At 42.9% G+C, this 22,035-nt stretch overlaps 6 protein-coding genes across 8 annotated transcripts in view; 3 read left to right on the top strand and 3 right to left on the bottom strand.

Annotated features, from left to right (window-relative positions):
• The window catches only part of LOC113204642 (very-long-chain 3-oxoacyl-CoA reductase), an 8,289-nt gene extending 3,709 nt beyond the window's left edge, over positions 1 to 4,580 (top strand). Inside the window, exons 2-5 of the mRNA XM_026419883.2 lie at positions 2,239 to 2,285; positions 2,384 to 2,459; positions 2,910 to 3,247; positions 3,454 to 4,580. Of these exons, the coding sequence (XP_026275668.1) occupies positions 2,239 to 2,285; positions 2,384 to 2,459; positions 2,910 to 3,247; positions 3,454 to 3,780 (788 nt within the window). The 3' untranslated portion in view covers positions 3,781 to 4,580. The remainder of the gene's footprint in view (positions 1 to 2,238; positions 2,286 to 2,383; positions 2,460 to 2,909; positions 3,248 to 3,453) is intronic.
• A 150-nt stretch (positions 4,581 to 4,730) lies between these two features.
• On the bottom strand, positions 4,731 to 11,910 carry LOC113204641 (dual specificity tyrosine-phosphorylation-regulated kinase 2). The gene is made up of 2 exons (XM_026419882.2): positions 10,390 to 11,910; positions 4,731 to 10,302 (listed from the first exon to the last, which is right to left on the bottom strand). Exons 1-2 carry the CDS (start codon positions 11,383 to 11,385, stop codon positions 9,544 to 9,546), a joined length of 1,755 nt encoding a protein of 584 aa, XP_026275667.1. The 5' UTR covers positions 11,386 to 11,910; the 3' UTR covers positions 4,731 to 9,543.
• Positions 11,911 to 12,163: 253 nt separating this feature from the next.
• On the top strand, positions 12,164 to 13,049 carry LOC113204640 (26S proteasome complex subunit SEM1). The gene is made up of 3 exons (XM_026419881.2): positions 12,164 to 12,383; positions 12,714 to 12,810; positions 12,884 to 13,049. Exons 1-3 carry the CDS (start codon positions 12,290 to 12,292, stop codon positions 12,921 to 12,923), a joined length of 231 nt encoding a protein of 76 aa, XP_026275666.1. The 5' UTR covers positions 12,164 to 12,289; the 3' UTR covers positions 12,924 to 13,049.
• Positions 13,050 to 13,461: 412 nt separating this feature from the next.
• Positions 13,462 to 15,644, bottom strand: LOC113204639 (60S ribosomal protein L18). The gene is made up of 5 exons (XM_026419880.2): positions 15,500 to 15,644; positions 15,262 to 15,348; positions 14,700 to 14,906; positions 14,496 to 14,619; positions 13,462 to 13,673 (listed from the first exon to the last, which is right to left on the bottom strand). Exons 1-5 carry the CDS (start codon positions 15,500 to 15,502, stop codon positions 13,528 to 13,530), a joined length of 567 nt encoding a protein of 188 aa, XP_026275665.1. The 5' UTR covers positions 15,503 to 15,644; the 3' UTR covers positions 13,462 to 13,527.
• Positions 15,645 to 15,761: 117 nt separating this feature from the next.
• Positions 15,762 to 17,241, top strand: LOC113204638 (uncharacterized). 3 transcript variants are annotated; one of them, XM_026419877.2, is made up of 5 exons: positions 15,762 to 15,861; positions 16,069 to 16,273; positions 16,349 to 16,623; positions 16,716 to 16,941; positions 17,018 to 17,241. In XM_026419877.2, the coding sequence occupies exons 2-5, from the start codon at positions 16,088 to 16,090 to the stop codon at positions 17,126 to 17,128; spliced, it is 798 nt and encodes a 265-aa protein (XP_026275662.1). In that variant the 5' UTR covers positions 15,762 to 15,861; positions 16,069 to 16,087; the 3' UTR covers positions 17,129 to 17,241. The 3 variants fall into 3 exon arrangements, with proteins under 3 accessions (XP_026275662.1, XP_026275663.1, XP_026275664.1); XM_026419878.2 differs by having other exon boundaries at positions 15,831 to 15,855; XM_026419879.2 differs by lacking the exon at positions 15,762 to 15,861 and having other exon boundaries at positions 15,862 to 16,273.
• Positions 17,228 to 20,747, bottom strand: LOC113204637 (5-aminolevulinate synthase, erythroid-specific, mitochondrial; the record flags this gene model as incomplete). The annotated part of the gene is given in 9 exon segments (XM_026419874.1): positions 17,228 to 18,053; positions 18,136 to 18,629; positions 18,713 to 18,932; positions 19,042 to 19,351; positions 19,429 to 19,639; positions 19,794 to 19,919; positions 20,239 to 20,346; positions 20,427 to 20,591; positions 20,702 to 20,747. Coding segments are annotated over 9 exon segments (1,815 nt in total), but the record flags the coding sequence as incomplete, so codon positions are not given.
• Positions 20,748 to 22,035: the final 1,288 nt, after the last annotated feature.

Below are 22,035 nucleotides of genomic sequence, written 5' to 3' on the forward strand. Positions count from 1 at the left end.
TTTTTTTGAGAAGTTGCGAATTTTTTCCTGATTTTTGAATTTCTACGCGCGCATATTATCCAACTGAAGTCGACGTGACTATGACGGTGCGGCAGATTGGCACGTCCGCCTGGTGACATCGGGAGAGGTCGGGCCGACCACGCGACGCGCCGGGGGCCCGGGTGCGTCGTGAGGCAGCACACCCTCGCACCGCATGAATACCCGCGCCCGGGCCGGGATGTCGTCGTGCCCTTGGAGTTGTCGCGGAGGCGACGAATGTAGATCAGCGAACGACGCGCGCCCGAGTCATACGCGGCGGTGGCGGTCGTCACATACCTCGGCCGGCGCGTGTGTTTTGCGTTTCCTCGAGCGTGCTGCTCGTCCGTTTCTCTCTCAGAGAGAGAGAGAGAGACAGACAGAGGGAGTGAGAGAGAGAGAGAGGCCGCGCACTACCACCACGGTGTTTGGGCGTTGCGCAGCAGGTGGTTGTCGCAAATCTACGAAAAACTTGTGCGCCCGCCCGGCCGCCCGCAGAGATGATCCCCGCCGAGGACGCCGCCGATGTCCCGCGCCGATTGTAGCAGCGCCCGCTTCTTCACTTCCTGCCGCGAGGGAAGTCCTCGAGCCGAGCGCGCCAGAGGCACCGCCAGGCCGCGACAGTCGATCTACAGCTCTATTTGGGCGTCTTTCCTCACGATCCTCACGACGACGGCGGCAAGAGGGGGCGGGGGGGGGGGAATACTGCAATCACTCCATCGCAGTGAGGGACAGACGTATGAAGTGTGCTGCGCGTTTCGCGTCTCGGTGTGAATCCGAATCGCAGAGCCTTTCTTTGAACGGTCCGTGGGGGAAGTATAGTGGCGACGGGGAGGCGCGATAAACACGCAAAACTATCGCGACAGACAGAACAACGGGCGGCTTTTACTTCATACCGAGAGATCCGTATGGCGCGGGAGAGGATGTCGTGGGAGCCGCGACCAAGAGGACGTCGTGTGTGCTATCAGTTGTCACGGGAGAAAAGGGTGACCCGGCGACAGTGCAGTGTGGCGCCATGCAGCGCTGTGCTCTGCACCGAGCGCACGACCTCCAAAAAAAAAGTCAGGAAAAAAGGCAGATAAAACAATCAGAGAACAAATCAGAAATAAATCAGAAATAAATCAGAAATTTCTGATTATTAATAAATCAGGAAAAAACTGAAGAAAAATCAGAAAGATTCAGACAAAAATCAGAAAAAAAAAAATCAATTTAAAAAACCAAGAGAAAAATTAAGAATAAAATAGTGCAGTCCCTCGCAGTGCACCCGGGGAATGACGACAGGGACAGGGCTCTGCAAAGACACGCGTGTTGACCCGTGTGTGTGAGTGTGTGTCCGACTAGATCAACCTGCTGGAGCTGCGCGCGCTCCCCGTGGAGAAAGTGTGAATGTTGGGAGAAGAGTGGGGGGGGGGGGGGGGGGGGGGGGGGGGGGCACAGGGAACACTCGCAGCGGCACGAGCCGCTGCAGAAGAAGAAGAAGAAGAAGACGAGGGATTATTGCGAACTCCCCTTTACTTCCCCCTCTCTCTCCCGAAGTAGATCGGAAAATAGGACAGTAAATATCAACTCACACACATGTCGCGCATATGTTTTATCACGTGTGTGGATTAGTCTACAGTTTCGATGACACTTTTCTATAGCGGCGCGGCGCGCTAGAGTCTTGCTGACCTGGCATGGCGCTTTTCCCACCGCATCTTGTTTTGCGCGCGGTCGCGGTGACATCGGGCACGGCGACGAGGAGGAGGAGGAGGAGAGCCGTAAATGCATCGAGTCGTAAAGCAAAACGACAGTCGCGTCGTCAGCAGAGGGCCTCCAGAGCCTGGGCCAGGTGCCCCTTCCGCCTCGGGACTGCACTGCACTGTCATCCCCGCCGAGCCAGCCGCGGAGCCCCTGCTGGGGCCGGCGGCGCGAGGCGCCCAGGGCAAAGGGGCCCTGTTTCACCACAACAACGACTACGAGAGAGAGAGAGGGAGGGAGGGGAGGGCGGTTACAGGGGGAGGGTGGGCTAGGCACCTTCTGCTGGGCCGGGCTGGGTAGCGGATGTGTCGCAAGTCACCGGCTATGATGGCGCTAAGGCTATGCCGGTGGCCGACCCTTTTTGGGACCCCACAGCACGACCCGATATTTTTGTTTCGTGTTTCGTGTGTGATTTTAATTTTTTTAAATTAACCCTTTTCTAAGTCGCAGTTTTTAACGTTCCCCGTTCATCTCTGTGTGTTTCAGTGGTGACCGGCGCTACCGATGGTCTGGGCAAGGCTTACGCCGAGGCGGTGAGTATACTACATTGAATACAACTCTATACCTCTCTCGCGCGCGCTTGGCGCTTCGTAAGGGACCCAACCTGACGCTCTCTCTGTTTTGTGTTCAGATGGCTCGCCGCGGCCTGGACGTCGTGCTCATCAGCAGGACAAAGGCCAAGCTGGACACGGTGGCCGCGGACATTGGTGAGTAGCCTTGCCCCGCCCCGCCCCGCCCCGCCCGGGGCCCCTGTGGGCGAGCTGGCCCGTCGCGCACCACCGCGCAACGGGACTGCCGACCTCACAGGCGCTCGTCAGAGCAACGCACTTACACACCTTTAGGAGTCGCGCACAAATTACACGTCATTTTTGAGGGGTGGGGTACTTTTATCACGGCACCATATTTGAACTCGGCGTTGCAAACGCGATGAGCGTTTTGGAAGCCATGATAATTGTATCCCCGTAGGTAACATTATTCCAAGTGGGGTCACTTTATCATATCGTATAAAATGCTTCCCCTCTCAACCCTGGACTTGCATAGAGGGCCGTGAAAAAATTACCCCACTTGTGAAAATAACGTGTGTATAGTGCACGGCCCCTTACCAGCGCTCGTCAGAGCACGCTCTTAACCGACCCTTGTTGTTGTGATCCCCGCAGAGGCCCAGTTCAAGGTGCGCACCAAGGTGATCGCGGTCGACTTCACCTCCGGCGACGAGATCTACGACACGATCGAGAAGGAGCTGATGGGCTTCGACGTGACGGTGCTGGTCAACAACGTGGGCATGAGCTACCCGCACCCCGAGTACTTCCTGGGGCTGCCGGACAAGTCCAAGGTGTTCCAGAGCATCCTGCGCTGCAACGTCCACTCGGTGACCAACATGAGCCTGATGCTGATGCCGCGCATGGTGGAGAACAAGCGCGGCGTCGTCATCAACGTCTCGTCCGCCACCGCCCTCTTCCCCTCACCCCTCCTCACCGTCTACGGTGCGACCAAGGTGAGTACAGTACATTGGAAATTCAAGGGTACATAAATTTTTCTTAAAAAAAATCTGCTTTTTTTCCTGATTAGTTCTATTTTTTCTGATTTTTTTCCTGATTAGTTCTATTTTTTCTGATTTTTTTCCTGATTTAATTAGTTCTATTTTTTCTGATTTTTTTCTGACGTTTTCTGACCTTTTTCTGATTTTTTTCCTGACCGCAGGCGTACGTGGACAAGATCTCGGAGGACCTGCAGGCCGAGTACGGGCGCCAGGGCATCACGGTGCAGTGCATCCTGCCGGGGGTGGTGGCCACCAACATGAGCAAGGTGCGGAGGGCCACGTGGATGTCGCCGACCCCGGAGCAGTTCGTCGAGTCGGCGCTCAAGCGGGTCGGCATCCTGCAGAAGACCCCCGGCTACTACCCGCACTCGCTGCTCGTCTGGTCCATCCAGCTGATGCAGAGCATCTCGCCGGCGCTGTGCCTCTACATCATCATGCAGACCATGCTCAACGTGCGCGAGCGCGCGCGCAGGCGGTACCTGTCGTGAGGGGCCGTGCACTAAATACGTCATTTTCTGATGCGGGCTTCTTTTTTCACGGCCCTCTACTCGAGTTCAGAGTTAAAAGTGGAAGCCTTTTAGACGCCATGATAAAGTTACCCCACCCGGAAAAAATGTTACCTGCGGGGATACAATTATCATGGCCTTCCAAACACTCCCATTAGCAAGGCTGAGTTCAAATATGATGCCGTGATAAAAGTACCCCACCCCTCGAAAATGACGTAATCTGTGCCCTAAGGCTGTCTCCAGGGTGTCCCGTGTCCTGCCCGTCGTCGGCCGTCAGGCGGTGGACCCACATCGTACCCACAGACTGAATATTAGCTGAATGATGATATCTTGCCAAGGGAGGGGCAGTTTAATGTGATTCATATTTTGTATATTTCACTTTGTTTAAAAGCTAAGCATCTAAATTTGAACAGACATATTGTCGCACCAATTAGGGGCTTATTCGGATATGCAAGATAATCACAGTTTAATTTTAAGTGTTTTGCTAATTTATCAGGAACGATGGATTTGTTGAGGACTTTTCATGACCAAAGAAATAACATCTGTAGTAAATTAAAACTTCTGCAGACAAGCGAAGTATTCAAAGCTGTGTTTGTGGAAACATGTGACACGAGAAGAGGCCATCCGCAGTTTTGGAGAGGCAATAAGTCAGTCAATGGTCACTGCCCACAACTTGTTATTCTCTCTGTTTTTTAAATGATTATGATGTAAGTAATTATTATTTTTGAGAAAGTGAGGTGTTACATGCAGATCTAATAAATAGTTTTTGCCAACATTTGTAAGCAGTGTTCTTGCAGTATTCAATTTATGGTTCAGAACCATTACTAAGAAAAGTTTTTGGTGATTCCCTTCTGCAGTCGAAAAGGGTTCAGCAACCTTCAGACCAACCATTCGTTGACTATAAGAATATTTTAGGATAAAAAAAAACACTGTTTGAGTCATTTTCACTTTATTTCTTTTAAGGATACTGTAATCTATGCACAAACAATGATAACACTATGCTATAGAAAGCTATAATTCACAATTTAAAAACAAAGTAAAAGCTTCCCAATAATCACAGTGCTATAGAATAAACCATTTCACAGAAATACCATTAAAAACACACAACAGCTTAGTACCTAATCATTATGCGCTTTATAAAAGTAATATGTACACATATCAGAGGAAAGATCAGTTCAATTTCAGTTTTGCTAGAAAAACATTAAGAATGAGAAATGGTGTACATTTCAGCTTAAACACAATCATCTGAACTTCTGGTCATGACTATGAATAATGACGATTAATTAACCAATCTTAAAATATATGACAATTGTCACATGTCACAAATATTTTCATAAAAGACTCAAATTTATTAGCTCCTTTTTATCTAGTGTCAATGCAAACACAGATTACATTGTGCTTGCACAACAAGCATTTAATTTCATGAGGCCTGTATCGTTTAGACATAAGAGGAACCAGAGAGTGCCTTTAAATTCATGAGCGGTACTTTTAAAAAAATGAATAATAAGTTATCAGTCTTTTTCTACCCACAGAATGAAATGCGAAACAATGGAAATTACATCCTGAACAATTGTAGGTGCAAATAATAATATGGTAGGAAGTAAGATTGAAGTAAAATAGTTGGAAGTTTACCAAAGTGGATAGGATGATATATAGATGACATCTAACTAAGCTCAGGATAGAGGAGAAGAACAAGTTACATTCTAATGATCACAATCTACTTGAGCATCTCCTCAGAGATTTTACACAACGTCATTTTCCTGATCATAATATAAAACTTCTTTCCCTCCTTTTGGTTTATCCAACACACTTTCATAAAAAAATGTGAGTGATGATGCACAAACTTGTCACAGTTGAAAAGGCAGCATTACGATTTATCTATGACAGATACATTACACATATAGAATACATAAAGCTATACAGATGATAATTTTGAATGAGTAAAATTAATGTTCCAGAAGTTCATGCACAAAGTTATCTAAGTAGTACTTCCCCAAGGGAGAAAATGTGTCAAGATAATGAAGTACATAGTTTATTAAAGATATTGCTCTACAAAAGGTCCTAAAAAAATCAGCACTACAATAGAAAATTAAAGGCACTAAAAATTAGAAAAGCCTGTCAAACATGATGCATCATTATTAATGCTTAGTCAGATTCCGTGAAGCGAATAATTAAATGGTGGAGGGAGGTCAAACAAAATAAGCTCATATGATCGTCAGAAACCGGAAAAGCAAAGCTTGTAAAAACAATGGTAAACCAACTACATTTTTATGCATAGTAAAAAATTGTAAAGAAACTTCTCATACCATTCATATGTTTATAGTTCTCACATAAGCACTGAAAATATTATGATACAAATCACAGTCTACCTAGATCTAACATCACACCTGTTATACATGAAAATGCCAAGATGCACTAGAGATTTTACCTTTAAATGCACCACAAAGTAACAAAGAAACATTTATGATTTAATTAATAAGTATACAATAATGAATTTGAAAAGATAAAGAACGGTTAGATCACAAAATGCACTGTGTTCAGTTAGACATTGATAAAGCACAGCAGAAAATTGTAGTTTCCACTTTATTTGACTTTTGTAAAAAAGAAATTTTCCTTCACAAGAGTTCATTACTATAGCACCTTATTAGTTCCAACAATAAATTCTGCAAGTGAGCTGTGTACATGCGTACGGGAAATTATGACAGTGGGACAGGAACACCTTTTTTTGTCTTTCCACTTGTCAACAGCTGGGATCCATCTCATCTTTTTATGAAGCAGCACAAATGAATAGGCATATGCTGTAGCTATTGACAGATGATGTGTATTTAAATTTGGAAAGCCTATAACTACATGGACGGATCAACAGTCACGGTGATTGCACAATTAAGAAACAAAAGTGTATTCATGTTTCCTTGGTCTACCTCACATACTGCAATGTCTACACACTGGCCTGAAAGCTGAATTTCGTAAGCAATGGCATTTATATCAAAACTATCAGCGTACGAAAACAAAAAACCTAGGTAAAAACCTTAACTTAAAGAAAACAACTGCTGCTAATTTTTAACTATATTCTACCAACATGATCAAATACACAGAAAGCCAACAGGATCTACACCTCAAATAGTTTGAACAAATTATAAGGGGATATCACAACACAGCAGAATGCATAGATTTACTAACTATACAAACCATTTCTCTATTGCAAACAGTAACAAAGACAAGATCTGAGCACGTGCTGGAACTGATAACCCATGCAGAATAGAGCAACAACTTCTTTAAAACAAAATGTTGCATCTTCAGAACATTGTTTAACAGCAACCCATTTACAATGTAAAAAGTTTCTGTGTTAAAGATATGTTTTCCCCTATATAAGGTATTTGATAATGAGTTAGCTGCATTAACTTTCTTGCCAGAAAAACTCCAAAGATCTGACTACAAATTCAGAACCAACTACAATGCCCAATATGAACAAAATGGAGGATACTATAGTTTGGCCCCAATTAAGCACCTTGCTAGCTTACCAGTGACATCGCTGCTCAGTAAATAGATGAACAAATCAAAATTAAACTGAACAGCAGTGGGTAAAACTCCATTAAAATAATGGTAGAGGTATGGCCAACACTTATTAAAAATACACTTTCAATTGACAAAATCACACTGTTAAATAATAGCTCTTTACACAAGTGCCAAGGGGAAAGACATGAATTGATATCAACTGCACTTCTTTTTCAGTGTCATGGAACTAAATTCTAACCATTGACTATCAGTTCGTATTACATATGAAACATGTTGCGAAGTGTTTATCAATTGTTAGGCAGCCATTTACCAAATAATATCTTCTAATTTTTTTTATAACAAAAATTAAAATTAAAATCAAATTATAATAAGAAAGAGAAAGTGTAAATAGGAACTTTTCTCCCTTCTATTTCATCAAACAGGATCGTGAAATACCTCAATCAGACCAAAAGTAATCAGACTATGCACAGCTAATTTTTTTTAACTACTTTCCTAGGACAACAGAAGATTCAAATAAGCACTCTTCAATCAAGAATAGATAGAAGAGCAGCAGACAGAAAACACTCATAATCACATGTTTAATATAGGAAGCAATGCTTACAGTCCAGAAACAGAACATTAAGTCTTGAAACAAAAGACTAGGTCTGAATCACGAGTGTTCATTATTTTCTTTGTGCATTTATGAACAAAGAAATATAAACAACAGAAACGTAAGATTGAGCCTTCAGGTCAATTAAGACCTTCAAGTTGTCTTTAGCCTCAGCAACAATGAACAGCAAGACTCAAAACAAAGTCTGAACAAAATAGGAAAAAAAAAACATACCAAGGTATAAAATTGTAAGCTGAATCACGAAGAGAGCAAGCATTATTCAACACTAATAGGAGGTACAGATGTCATACAATGAAAATACTAGTGTAATTTAGATACTAATTGATACTCTTAAGTATTGTTAACAGGAATCAAGAAAGGTAGCCAGTACAAATATTCCAGAACATTCAACACACACAGGCAAAATTGAGGTAAGGAGGAAAAAAAGTGAACTTACAACTCATAATCTGAAAACTCTTGAAGTCTTTGAGGATATGTTATGATAAAAATATTAAGTAGGAAACAATCAAATGATTAACAGAACTTAAACAGACTGTAGATCAACACACACAAGCTAGAAATGCAGATTCAGAGTTGAAGTTCCATTGCAATCATAGAATCTTATAATGATCAGAAAACCCAATTCCAAAGTGTACAGAGATAATTTTAAATTTTGCCTGAGCTAAAAGTGTAAGTAGGTATAAATGAGAACATGTAGGTTCTGTCCATATTCAGCATGTGTAAAGTAAGCAATGTCCTCAGCCTAAAATTCAAATGAATGTGAAATGAAAACACCCCACATACAATACCATTTTCAATTAGGAACATTAAAAAAAAATTATTATACAGTAATTATGCAAAGAACAAGATTACAAAAGAGATAAAAGAAATTTGTAAAGCAGGAGCACCTGGTGACTTAAAATTTTTAAAAAGTTTCAATTTGACTTCTGATTAATGTTCTGATCATACAAAATTAAATTCAGTAATGTGCTTTATACAAGAGACAAACGGCAGTGAAAACACATAAAACAAAACAAACATAAGCATGTAAGAAAAAGAGGATACATGCAAGTTGGTCATTATCACATTTGATTATTTGCTAAGTATTGCAAATAGTGTCATTTACAGGCTCAATGGTAATCATCAATTTAAAACTTCTCATAAAATGTTGCGTTTAAATAAGATACCAGAAAATTTAGCAATTATAAAGATCCACAATTAAAACAGAAAACAATAAAGCATAACCATACTTTCAATTAAACAGAATCAAAATGCCAGACTACTGCAGTGGACTAATTGAACTTGCTAGTTATACATAATGAATGAAGTGTTGCAGCATTGTTCACAAGTATGCTTGCACATAAGGCAAGCTCTCCATTTCCAATTGATAAAAAATACTTAAAACTATTATGGGCAAGATCAACCATTTAGCTTGAGTCACTGATCACTTTAGCATATACTTTAAATAGATAAACAAGCTCACTAGTACTGTTTAAAAGCCTGCACAGGCACACTAGAAACTTGTTTCTGAGATCGCAGATCTTAAGTTTAAAATCTTTCTTAAAAACATGATAGCTATAAATATCATACAAACAGGCCTAATAAGGAGCAGCACTCCTCCTCCCCGAGATCACATATCGTTATGAAAACGAGCTGTTGGGAATTTGTGGCAACTTTGTCGATTGATGTGACTGGTGAGAATGACGGGAATGCATTGTGCTTGAGCGGTCCCGCTCCCTGTCCTCAGCTTGTTGGTTGGTCAACTTGTTGGTTGATAAGCAACTACTTCCTAAAGGGTTTGTTTTGCTTGAGTTTCTAGATGAAGAGGCTGAAGTGCGTAAGGGTTGACATTCAGTTTTTTCATCAGGAGCTCTTGGTAACCGGCGGCGAAGCCAAACATGTCTCAGAGCACTGTAAGGCGTCATTCTTTGTTCAGGATCCCACTCCAGACAACGTCTGAGGAAATCCATGAACTGATGATCCCCTCGACCTTTGAGAGCAACATATAGTTGTTTGGAGCCAGGAGGTCCTCTTGGTTTTCCTCTCCGTGACATGCCACTTCCACACACTGCAGTCCCATCAGTGTGTAAAGTCACAGGGCAATAGCGTGGGTAGCCCTTAGAGCTGAAAAAGGTTTTAGAGTACTTTCCTGCATCAACTAACGTTCCTGGGGGCATACCTCGTAACTCCATTATGCAGGCCAGTTGATCCCCTTCATCTTCTCCAGGCAACAAGGGACTACCGGTGAGAAGTTCTGCCAGGATACAGCCCAGACTCCACATGTCAATAGGCATCCCATAGCGAGCCCCCAGTATGACCTCAGGGGCCCGGTAGAAACGGGACTGTATATAGGTATACATCCGTTGAGGCTCATAACAACTTGAGCCAAAATCTATCACCTGCAATGTGTTCCAGAAAAAATTATTGCTCTGTCATGGAATCAATAAAAAAAATTATGAACAATCAGACTAAAAGCACTAGGTTACCTTTATCCCACTGCGACTCTGTTGCTTTAACAAGATATTTTCTGGTTTCATATCACAATGAATTATTTTATTTTGATATAGAGCATCTAGACATTGCAGCAAGCAATAACAAAACTTCCGAACTAGCTGTAAACTGAAGCCTTGAAACTTATTCTTCTTGATTAGTTCATACAAGTTTATAGAGAGCAATTCAAATGTTATGCACATGTGATTTCGGAATGTGAAATGATCAAACATATGAATAATATTCATTGTATTGTTGACATCCTGTTTCCGCAAGTCTTCCAGAATCCTTACTTCTTCTTGTGCTTGGCGGTGGAATCGCTTCTCATTGCGAACCATTTTTAGGGCAACATGTTCATGAGTTTTGTGGTCGTAGGCCTTAACAACTTGACCAAAACTGCCCTTGCCAATGACTTTCAGGACTTCGTACCTGTAGGCAACATGATCATGAGGCACATGTATATACGAGCCTTGTTCATTGTCATACCCATAATTGTTGGGAGCTCCAGGAATCCCAACAACTTTCTCGGCGTTAGCTCCAATGAAGAAAATTTCGGGGTAGTTATAAATCTCATACTGCTCGTAAGGCATCAGTTTGCTCCTATACACTTTCATAACCTGCTCTGGAGTTGCAGCTATTGCTTTCGGCTTTACAACAGTATTCTTGTTGGGTGCAGGACTGTTTGGGTCTTCCGTCGTGCTCTTGTAGTGAAGAGCAGGAAGAACAGTGGCAGTTTGAGTTTCCCCATTGGCTGTCGGTGCTTGCTGAGGAGTAGCCAAAGGCGAGTCTTGGGGTGTCGCCAGGGGCGACTCTTGCACTACCTTTAAGGGAGGCAAGTGGTTTCGGTTCTCGGAGAGATGTGTCAGGCAATCACCTGCGCCGTTGGATCCGTTGAGGTTGTACACCAAGGTCTGAGATCGCGTATTGGGCATGTTGCTTTCGACTACACTGCAGGTCGTCCGGGATATTTCTTTCAAACGGACTCCAGCCATACCCTGGTTACAAACCTCCAGCGCAACCAGCCGCTAGCCGCCACCTAGAACTGAATACTAGGACCAGGACGGGCGATTGAGCAGGTGCTGAGAGGGGTGCAGTCTAGGCCTAGTTTCATGACTCAATCCCTCCAACACTGGCCGCCTCCCGTCCGCAGAATATTGTTCCCGGTGCAACAAGAACGCGGCATCCTCTTGAAGAGTTCAATCCACGGTCGCAGGATGGCATACATTTACTATTTCTGATGTATATTATTGTCCCACCCGTCCATGGTTTAGCCTCAACAAATTCCAAGCACTTGAGCAGGCTGGCCAAAATCCTTTCACCAATCCTTTGTTATGGTTAAAAAATGAGTCATAAAGACTTGATGCTCACACATATTCCTGTTTCTCCACAGCCTCTCTGGTGAAGAGTAAATCACTTGCTAACTTTAGTGGCCCGTTTAAATCCCCGTGTCGGAGAAAATACCCGTCTTCATTGATGAAGCATATCTTTTGGGCACGAAATTCTGATGAACTATACGGGAGGTATAGTGCACCTGTGGTTTTGTATGACGTCATTGGCAAATACGTATATTTTACGAGTTTGCTGTAATGCTGCGATAAATATTCACGTATAAACGGGACAAGAAAGTATTGCAGGAATCGAATGTCGCATTTTGGACGTTCGATGAGCCTTGGAAGTGCAAAGAACCGCGTTTTCGGAATTTGTGCAAGATCTACCACCTGTCCTTATCCATAACCGTAAGGTTGGTACTTCGTAAGATGTACAGTCGACCAGTCGACAGTTGCAGTCGATTCCCGTAACGCAACGCACGGAGCTTTTGTTGTGGAATATTTTGATCTGTCATCACCATTGTGTTGCCTTTTAGCCGTTGATCTTCTTTGATCATCCGAAGTTAAGATGACGACTGCACCTGCTACTACTGAACAGAAACCCAAGGTTGATCTTGGTATCCTGGAGGAGGATGATGAATTTGAGGAATTTCCTACTGAAGGTAAAGCAGTTCAACACGGTACCTCCCAACGACCGTTCATGTTATTTCTCTAAGTATTTTTAAGAAAAATATCGAAACACGCCGTGTTAATATTAGTGGTTACTAGTAGAAAGCCTTGAGTGAGTGAGAGCTACCTGGCTACACACCCTGGTAGATCTTCCATTCATAGGTTATTAAACTTGACATATTAACTTTCTGTATGAGTGGTTTCATTAGGTAACCTCTCTTAGCACAAGCACATTTCAAGTCCTTTCCTTATAACTTATCTTACCTGGAAACTCCTACTTGGTTTTGATTTAATTCACATTTAACTATTTTGTTTTTCTCAAGACTGGGCAGCTCGTGACGAGGATGAAGAAGACATCAGTGTGTGGGAGGACAATTGGGACGATGACAATGTAGAAGATGACTTCAGTCAGCAGTTAAGGTTGGTTCTTGAATCTAGTCTGATTAAAATTTTAACTATGTGAGTGAGCCTACACATTTTTCTTGTATTACAGGGCTGAGTTGGAGAAACAAGGGCAGGTGTTGAATGTGTAATTGCCCATTAACGATTTAAGAGAACCTGGAAGGGATTTTGTCATTATGTACCTGTGAGAAGGCAGTTCATCTGCCAAAGCCCTTGTTTTATAGACTTTAAATGCTAATAAATTAAAAAAGAACTAAGATTGTGTTTATTCTCATGAATTCCTGTTAGTATCCTCCAATGCTGAGAAGTTACAACTGGGGCCTTGAATTAACTAGTTGAAATGCCATAAGAGCCCATTGTCCATGACATTAAGAGCAGTAACAATGAGGCTCCCTTCTGTTACTCTGGCTAAAAGATCTATATGTGGTATAAGATCTGTTTTAAAGACCAGCAAGAATAGCCCAATTATCATTCTAAAAAATTTCCAAAGCATGGTCTGACTTTCATCTTAATCTTAACACCAAAATAAAGACCATCATTGATAAAGCCTCCTGCCTCTGAATTGTATGAGGCAAAACCTGCCTGCCTGTGAGCTCAAAGTATTATTACTGCACAGTGAGCCCAAATAAAATCATGTCAATGTGTTGAGAGGTATAATCAAAGCTCAAATTTAGTCCGCCTATCTTTATTAGATACAAATCTTGAAGGATAGATGGATAAACGACAAATATCCAATTACTTCTTGTAACCACAGCTCTTCCTCCTGCCTCGGGCACGCTCGAACTTGCGGCCCTTGGACCTGACGTAGGGCTTGGTGTGGCTGTGTGGCACTCCAGGAGCAGGTCCGAAGTGTTTGACGGCCTCACGGGCGTTACGGCGACCTGCAAACAACGTAGTATAAGAACATGGGAAACGGAAAACGCAAAACTAATTTGTCCCTCCCGAGTCTAATGTGAGGAACCAAGAGGATGGGATCCAGATACTGGGCATGTGGACACCGAAGGCTGAATTCCTCCTACTTCTGTATCTCCCACAAGCAGTCATGCTTTGCCAGATGACGCAAAGGCATGCCAAGAAGGGAGAAGATTCAAAAAGTTCAATATTGGCCATAAGTCTATTTAAGAGTAACACTGTAGGGAATCAAGAGGGTGGGATCCAGATACTGTGAATGTGGACACCGAAGGCTGAGTTCCCTCATCTTACTATTTCTCCCACAAGCAGTCATGCTTTGCCAGTTGACGCAAAGGCATGCCAAGAAGGGAGAATTGGGTCAATGTGTAAAATAGGTCAAAAGTTCAGAAACATTTAGTTGTAGGGAATCAAGAGGGTGGGATCCAGATAATGTGAATGTGGACACCGAAGGCTGAGTTCCCTCATCTTACTATTTCTCCCACAAGCAGTCATGCTTTGCCAGGTGACGCAAAGGCATGCCAAGAAGGGAGAAATTTAAGCTAGACTAGCTTTGAATTCAGTACATGAGCTTGACTATTGTTGGGAATCAAGAGGGTGGGATCCAGATACTGTGAATGTGGACACCGAAGGCTGAGTTCCCCTTTTACTTTCCCTCCCGTAAGCAGTCATGCTTTGCCAGATGACGCAAAGGCATGCCAAGATGAGAGGTACTTGTCACTCGTGTAAAACTGAATTCAAAGACATGAGTGGACAGACACCTACAAAGACTAAACCAAACAGCAGATACATACCTTGCATCAGCACAGTGTTCTTGCCAGTGGGTGCCTTAAGAGCCAGCTGATCAAAAGTGATGATCTCACCGCCAGCCTTCAGAATCCTAGCACGGGCCTTCTCAGTGACATGAAGAGCGCACACCTGTCATGACACACAAGAACCTTAGACAATCTGCAGCACGCTGCATAAACAGGTTCCCTCGGCAGGTGCCAAATACTTACTGTAAGCTTAGGGACTTCATAGATGCGCTGGTCGTCGGTCACGGAGCCGACAATGACTGCAATACGGCCCTCGCGGCCGGCCTTCTTCATGAAGCGGGTAATGCGGGCGAGTGAGATGGGAGGTCGGTTAATTCTTGACATAAACAGCCGCTTCAACACAATGGAGTTAAACTTGGAGCTGGTCCTCCTGGCCAGGAAACGGTACAGCTGCAAGAAAAAAACAATGGTGGTGTTACGCATTCGAGTCACGCTACGTACCAACCGAGGCCGGTAGTGGGATACCTAACCTAATAGTCCACGCATCGACGCATAGAAAAACAAAGTAGCGGACAAGATAGAAACGTGCAAGAAACACCAATAAGGACGCAAATGTCCAGGGGTAAAACAGAACTCGCGAGAACAAGATACGGGCATTTTAAAACGTCTTAGACGGGGCAACATGGGCCGCGGAAAAAAGAAACTTGGTTAAAGAGACACACTCCGAACTACTTGAAGTAGCAAAGCTCAGAGGGTTATTAGATACGGAAAACGCAATTTTACAGCAAGTATGAGTATAACGTACCTTAACTAAAAGCCGTAAGTAAACATCCTGGGACTTCGGCTCGGTCCTTCGGACCTTGCGGTCGTGCTTGTGATTGATGTCGATACCCTGAAATACACAATAATGGGAACTTGAGAGACATACGCGTATGAGAAGGCGATCAAATAAAATCCACGGCAACAACAATTTATCGAAATAAGTAATTTTTGAACGAAATTTGAGGATGATAAAGGATTAAAGTAAGGCGTGCACCACGTACCATGTTTACTAGGTCCGAGTCCCGGAAACGAAGATCTGAACTTCGTTTTCGTTCTTCTTTGACACCTACAGCCTTCTTTCCGCAGCGTTCTCTTGGTGGTTGATGTTCTTTTCTTCTTCTTTGAGCGGGTGGCTTTCAGTACGATAGGAATAATTTCACGCAGCTTTATTAATGTAATTGACCCGATATTAGGACAACGAACTTTAAAAATTGAGACAAAAAATATTTCCGATAGCGGTAAAAGTAAAGTTGTTGAGTATCTCCGACGGAAAGGGAAGTTCACTATAGTTAGGAATGTCACTGTCCCGATCCGTGACCGCCCCGACCCCGATGGAGTCATAACAAGTAGTTGTGTTGTGATTGTGAGTACGGTTACTAGTCGTTTCAAAATATTGGATTGCTTTCTCCTACAAGAAGTGTCATGATACATGTCACTGATGGAAAATAGCATTCGAAAATACTGTTTTTCGTATTGAACATAAAGTTCACACCCCCTTCGTTACATATATTTGTGTGATAGCCACTTATTTGTTTTCTTTCACTCCCTCATTGGACCTTTCGAAAAGCAGGTTTAGTTTGCTTTTAGTTATGACGTCTCGGAAAAGAGGCAGAGACCCACCCGTACGTTATGTTGTGGGAGCACCACCTAGCAAAATGGGCCGGGGAGAATTCTCAGATCTTGAAGATGCCTTACTTCTAGGTGCATTATTAAAGAATGGTCCTCTCAACACCGCCAAACTTGTTGAAGCAGTCCCTACTAGAAATGAGTATCAGGTGAGATGCCTCAGCTAATGTTTTGACAACCTATGAAGGTTTTGCTTAAATTTAATCTTTTTTTCTTTTCGCCAGATAAAACACAGAATAGCTGCACTTCAAAAGAAGGCCCAACTATCTCTTGTTTCTGTTCGTAAGGAGGCTAAAAATGGAACAGTGAAATATGTACCTAGAGAAAGAGTTGCGCTGGATCAATGGATAGATCATTTACTTGAACTTCAAGACAAGGCTCAAATTGTTAATGGCAATCAAGAAGAGTTACCTGTACGAATGCTTGCCCGGGCCTTTGGACTGATTGCCGAGTACGAAGAGCATCCCAACCCTATGGAATGTGGTGGAGTGAATCTTAAGTAAATAATTAATTGAGATATCATGTGATTTTCTCATTTGTCTTTATTTTCAAATGGTTGTAAATTCAGTTTTGTTCTCATTTTTTTTAAAGGAATATCTATGAATTCCTTGAGACTATGATGATGGGGTTGCCTTCTAAAGATCTTAATAATGCAGATGCTAGATTCTTGATTGAGAGTCTTCAGCGTCTGTCTAGTGTATTGGACAGTGAAGATATTGAAGGTGAAAAAAGTTTTGTCATGTGTGGTAAGACCCAGTGGCGCTCAAAGGGTGCAAGACCACGCACATATTCAAAAGCCCCTGCCACTATATCATGTGTAAGTTTTATCTCTTCGCTTTGTTAATGAATCCATCTGTTTGTTTTGTTATTAATCGCGTTTTTGGTTTTTGCAGGATTTATTAGATGAAACTCTTCAATTTCTTGATACCGACAAGTACAATCCATTTCAGGTTCCATTAGAGAAGTTACACAAAATTATTGACCTACAGAAAAGTGACAAATAATGTATTGTATTTTCGATGGAACTTGAATTTTTTTGTTTTGATGAGTGTATATTTTCTTATGTCGTGTAAAGGATAGGATAGTAAAAATAAATTAATTCGTTTTTCAAGTCATAGTAATGAGTTGATTTATTTCATGGTAACTTGTTAGCCAGCATTTTAGCTGACTGGCAGTGAGACACTCCCAAAATTTAACCATTGAAACTACAAAAATGGAATTTCTCTGGAAAACCAGATGACCATCACCAAAAGAGAAGTTGAAACATTCTCAGGTAGGAATGACAAACAAACTCCATCACTGTGGGGAGGTTGCTTCAGTCCAAACTGAGTTCATTTTCATAAAATGGAAATTATTAGGTATATTGCCTTTAACAATGATAATCCTGACTCTCCTGAGGGAACTATGAGGGATGGCTTAAATTTTGTAGGTCTATACTAGTGCTTCATTGAGCTCACTTGAACATAATTGCTTCTACTGGAAGTAGGTCCAGCCTAATTCCAGACTAATCTACAATTTCATGACACAAAAATAATAGTAAAGCATCTAGAAAAAAAAATAATCACAATTGTTTTTTTAGAAATAAAACTGAATGAAATACAAGTCACATGTGCATTGATCCTTAGATTTAGCCAATCTTTCTCCACAAGTCAACAGGAGGAGTGAAATGATTAAGTTAATGAGAAAGAGATAAGTGAAAGGTCAAGAAGATAGAAAACTGAACCCTGATTTCGGCAATTTGAGTATAATAATTGTCGCTCAGGGTTAGGGCACAAGGGCAAGTAAAACATGGAATCAATTGGCTGCAGCTAGGATTTGAGGACAATTCGGCAACTCGCAGTGAGAAGAGGGTCCACAGCTCTGGTTGGAATTGCGGACACGAGCTTCAAAATGCTCGAACAGAAGAGGCTTCTGACAGTAGGTGCAAGACTGCAAAACAGAAAGTAAAGTTAGAAAATAAGCAAATGAATTCAACAAAATTATATTTGCGGTATTGCATGGAATAACAGACCTTGGGGCAGGTATTCTCTGACAGCGGCATGCCAAGATTCTTCCAAACATACAACATGTCAGTTACCAAGCGGTCAACCATAGGTTTCGTATGGTGAGGAGTCGGAGCCATTCTCAACTTTTCCTGGCCTCTTGGCACAGTAGGGTAATTGATTGCTTGAATGTAGTGTCCGAAATTGCGGAGCAATTCATCACAGACCTTGGTTCCAAGAAGAGGATCACCAATTCTTACAGGAATAATGTGAGATGGCGTGTGCTCAACAGGTAATCCGTTGGCTTGAAGTTGAGATCTGAGGTATCTAACTATTTCCTGATGCTGAGCACGCAACTGCCGCCCTTCTTCTGAGGCTAAGATTTGCACTGCCTTCCTTGCACCAGCAAGCACATGTGGTGGGAGGGATGTTGTGAAAATAAAACCAGCAGCATAACTGCGAATCATGTCTACAAGGTTAGAACTTCCTGCAATGTATCCTCCAATATTGCCAAAAGCTTTCCCTGTAAACAGAAGGATGTTTTATAATCAAAAAGAGTTCTTCATGTCTAGTTATGGAACAGTCTGTTAAAATTAGAAACCTTACCCAGAGTTCCAGAAATGATGTCCATGTTGTGGAGCTGATTCTCTCTCTCACCAATGCCTGCTCCATGTTCCCCATACAAGCCAACAGCGTGGACTTCATCAACAAAAGTCAAAGCGCCATAACGATGGGCTACATCACATAATTCTTCTAATGGGCACACAGCACCCGTCATGGAATGCACAGTTTCAAATGCAACAATCTTTGGCAGATTTTTGTCAACCTGAATGGAGGAAAAACAATCATCAGTTGTACTCATCTTTTTCAAGTTAGTATTTGTTTGAGAAAATTATTTTTAGGAATAATATAAATAATGAGTGAGCCTAACTTACAGATGACAGCTTAGCCTCAAGATCTGCCACGTCATTGTGTTTAAATATATGCTTGGGCACACGACTGTTTCTTATCCCTTGAATCATGGATGCATGGTTTCCTGCATCCGAGAAAATATGACATCCTGGGAGTGCTTGAGCAAGTGTAAACAGAGTTGAATCGTTGGCTACAAAACAGGATGTAAATAGTAACGCTGCTTCTTTTTGATGCAGTCTTGCCAGTTCGTCTTCAAGGCCCTCGTGGAAAAGAGAGTTTCCAGAGATGTTACGGGTGCCACCGGCACCAGCACCATGAGTCTCAAGAACATTTCTGCAAAACAAAAAAACACACTCAGGACATTGATGCAAATGACAGCAGATGGTTTCAAGAATGAATGTGGTCCTCACCCAACAGCAGCTTTGACCCCAGGATGGCAGCTCATTCCCAGATAGTCGTTGGAGCACCAAACGGTAATGGGCTTCTCACCCCAGCTGTACTCAAAAGCAGAGGGAAATTCGGTCGCAAGTCTGTTGACTTTCTTAAAAACTCGATAAGAGTGGTCTTGTTTCTTCCGCATAATTTGTTCATGAAAGAACTCTTCATACTGGAATTTTCCCTCTGGAAAGAGTAAATAAAGTCAAAATGGTCCAAATAACCAAAGAAAAAAAAAGAAGATAAATTGGAATATATTACAGAACAAGCATAAAACTGGCAGAATATGCAAAATGATGCAGTAAAGCCCAAAGCAAATATTCCATAACTGAGAGCCCACCTTCACCACCTGAGGTATGGCGGACAGGGCACTGCCCACTTTTGTTACTGTTCACTTTTTCTTCCTGCATTCCAGACTTTGATTCCAGTGAAGGTGCACTCTGATCTCCTTCCTTAACAACCCACACTGCAAGCCAAAGAGGCACTGATTCAAGCAAAGACCACCATATCCAAAATAACACCATTGATTACTTTTTTAGCATAGATATTTAGAGATATTTAAAAAAACATCTGCTTTGATGAGATAATAATTCATTTAGAAACTGATTGTCAGAGGCAATCAACCTTCACCACCAAGAACATTTGTCATGCATATGCATATAGTAGATAGATGGGGAAAAAAACAGGCAAGCATTTTATACCACGACCGCAGCAGTGCTTTGAAATGAATTTGTTGCAAGGATGCAACTTTGTATCCCTAATGTTAAAACCATCTGAAGAAATACCTGAGTGAGGGTTAGCAGTAGATTCAAAGACATCATCTTCTTTTCCTGCCTCCTTCACAAGAGGAGTCACTTCAGCAAGAAATGGGCATTTCTTCAAGGCATTGGCAGCTGAAAAGCAAAACAAACCATTATGGACTCGCTTAAGAGACAAGACGAAAAGTAAACTAGAGAAGAGATAAATAACATGCCTTCCTCATTCTTTGCAGAGCTGGAATCAGTGGATGCCGCAGAACTTGCAAGTCGGGAAACAACTGGGCAATGCTGTCCATATGTCTTGAGCAGGGTAGATCCATAGTTGCGCACATATGTGCTAGAGAGACGGGTTAAGAATGGGCAGGGCATGTTGTCTGATCCTGAAAAAAATTGTTCCGGACTGTTAGTGTAAATAAAAATAGCCGCATAAAAAAGGACAAGTAAACATGAGAAAAGAAATGCAACATTCATGAATGAAAATATGTATTACCTGGCAGATTCAAGCAGGATAGAAATTTCCGGCTTTGATGTGCCAACTGTAACAAATCAAGCAATTATAATTAGTTTCGGATATGGATGACTTGTATGAAACATAAAACTTTGATGCCATTTCCCTAATCCATACAAGGCAAAGGTTACAACATGAAATATTCCAAGGTGGCTATCAAACAGTGCAGACGACCCACAGCTGTTCCATGTCCCAGCACAGGAAATACCTTTGGTTTAAGCCACAAGTCATACAAAGCAAAAGGTATATTGTTAACAGAATTCAACTAAAATGAAATTTAACATCTAAAACAAATTGTCAATTAATAAAACTCACAATCGTAACAACTTTCTCTTTTTTTAAAAAGTAAAAGAAATTGATCGAACCCTTATGAAACTGGGCGGTGCCTTCCAGACTGTTAACCCGAAAACAAATGCTGTTTGCAGTCTGCTGGACAAGCTGGACAACCACGAGAAATCAAGAAAGTGTAAACGGAACAAGAAACGGGCTGAGGATGCGAATATTGGTTTTTCATAATAACATAATTTGTTTCCTAAGCTTTTGTACTCATACTATTGTGGCCTGACCCCTTCCTGAGTAATGTACTTGGAAATGAAAGTTTTCCTAGCCTGGCTACAAAATAACTGGCGGCTACGCTTAAACCGTTACGCGAAGCTAACCAGCCGCACCCCTACTTGCTGTTGATGTACGGTTGCCCCCCGCGGGATTGCGCAGGCGTTTTGGCAACCGGCGCACAAGTGGAGTGAGCGTCTGTCTAAATATTGGCACAGACTCACTAGTGACGCCGGCCGGTAAAGAGCAATAGAGCACACGACGCGACCGTCGGGTATGACGGGCACACAATCACCTCGACAGTCCCGTCAAAGCAGACGCTGCTGGCGCATACGGTTTTCTCGACCAGCGGAAGTTTCGGAACGGGTGTGCGACTGCGGGGACTCGATCCCCGCCCCCCGATAGCAAAGCAACACGGCGGACGCACACGACGGACGGACGCACTCTGCCACTGCTGCTGACCGCAGCTTACGGCTATACTTTGGCGGCCGCGGCGTGGCTGTGCACGGCGTGGGAGCCTACCTGCCTTGAACAGCAACGCGCGACTCGACACTGCGCAAAACGACACCAAAAACAAATGCGCTGACTCTCCAGCCCTCCAGGGTAGTCTTCCGCGCGCGAGGCCGAAGCGAGACAGCTCCGTGCACCAGCCTGCTTTCCTTGGTCTGCTCTGCTGACGCGGCTCCACAGGCTCTACAGCTTTGTCGCAATCTCGCACCTCTTGGTCGCGGCTGCGGGCAGCAGAGTTAAGCCCCCGCCCCACC

The sequence above is a fragment of the Frankliniella occidentalis genome, unplaced genomic scaffold, assembly GCF_000697945.3.
Source record: "Frankliniella occidentalis isolate FOCC.00 unplaced genomic scaffold, Focc_3.1 Scaffold3, whole genome shotgun sequence".
Classification (NCBI taxonomy): Eukaryota; Metazoa; Arthropoda; class Insecta; order Thysanoptera; family Thripidae; genus Frankliniella; species Frankliniella occidentalis.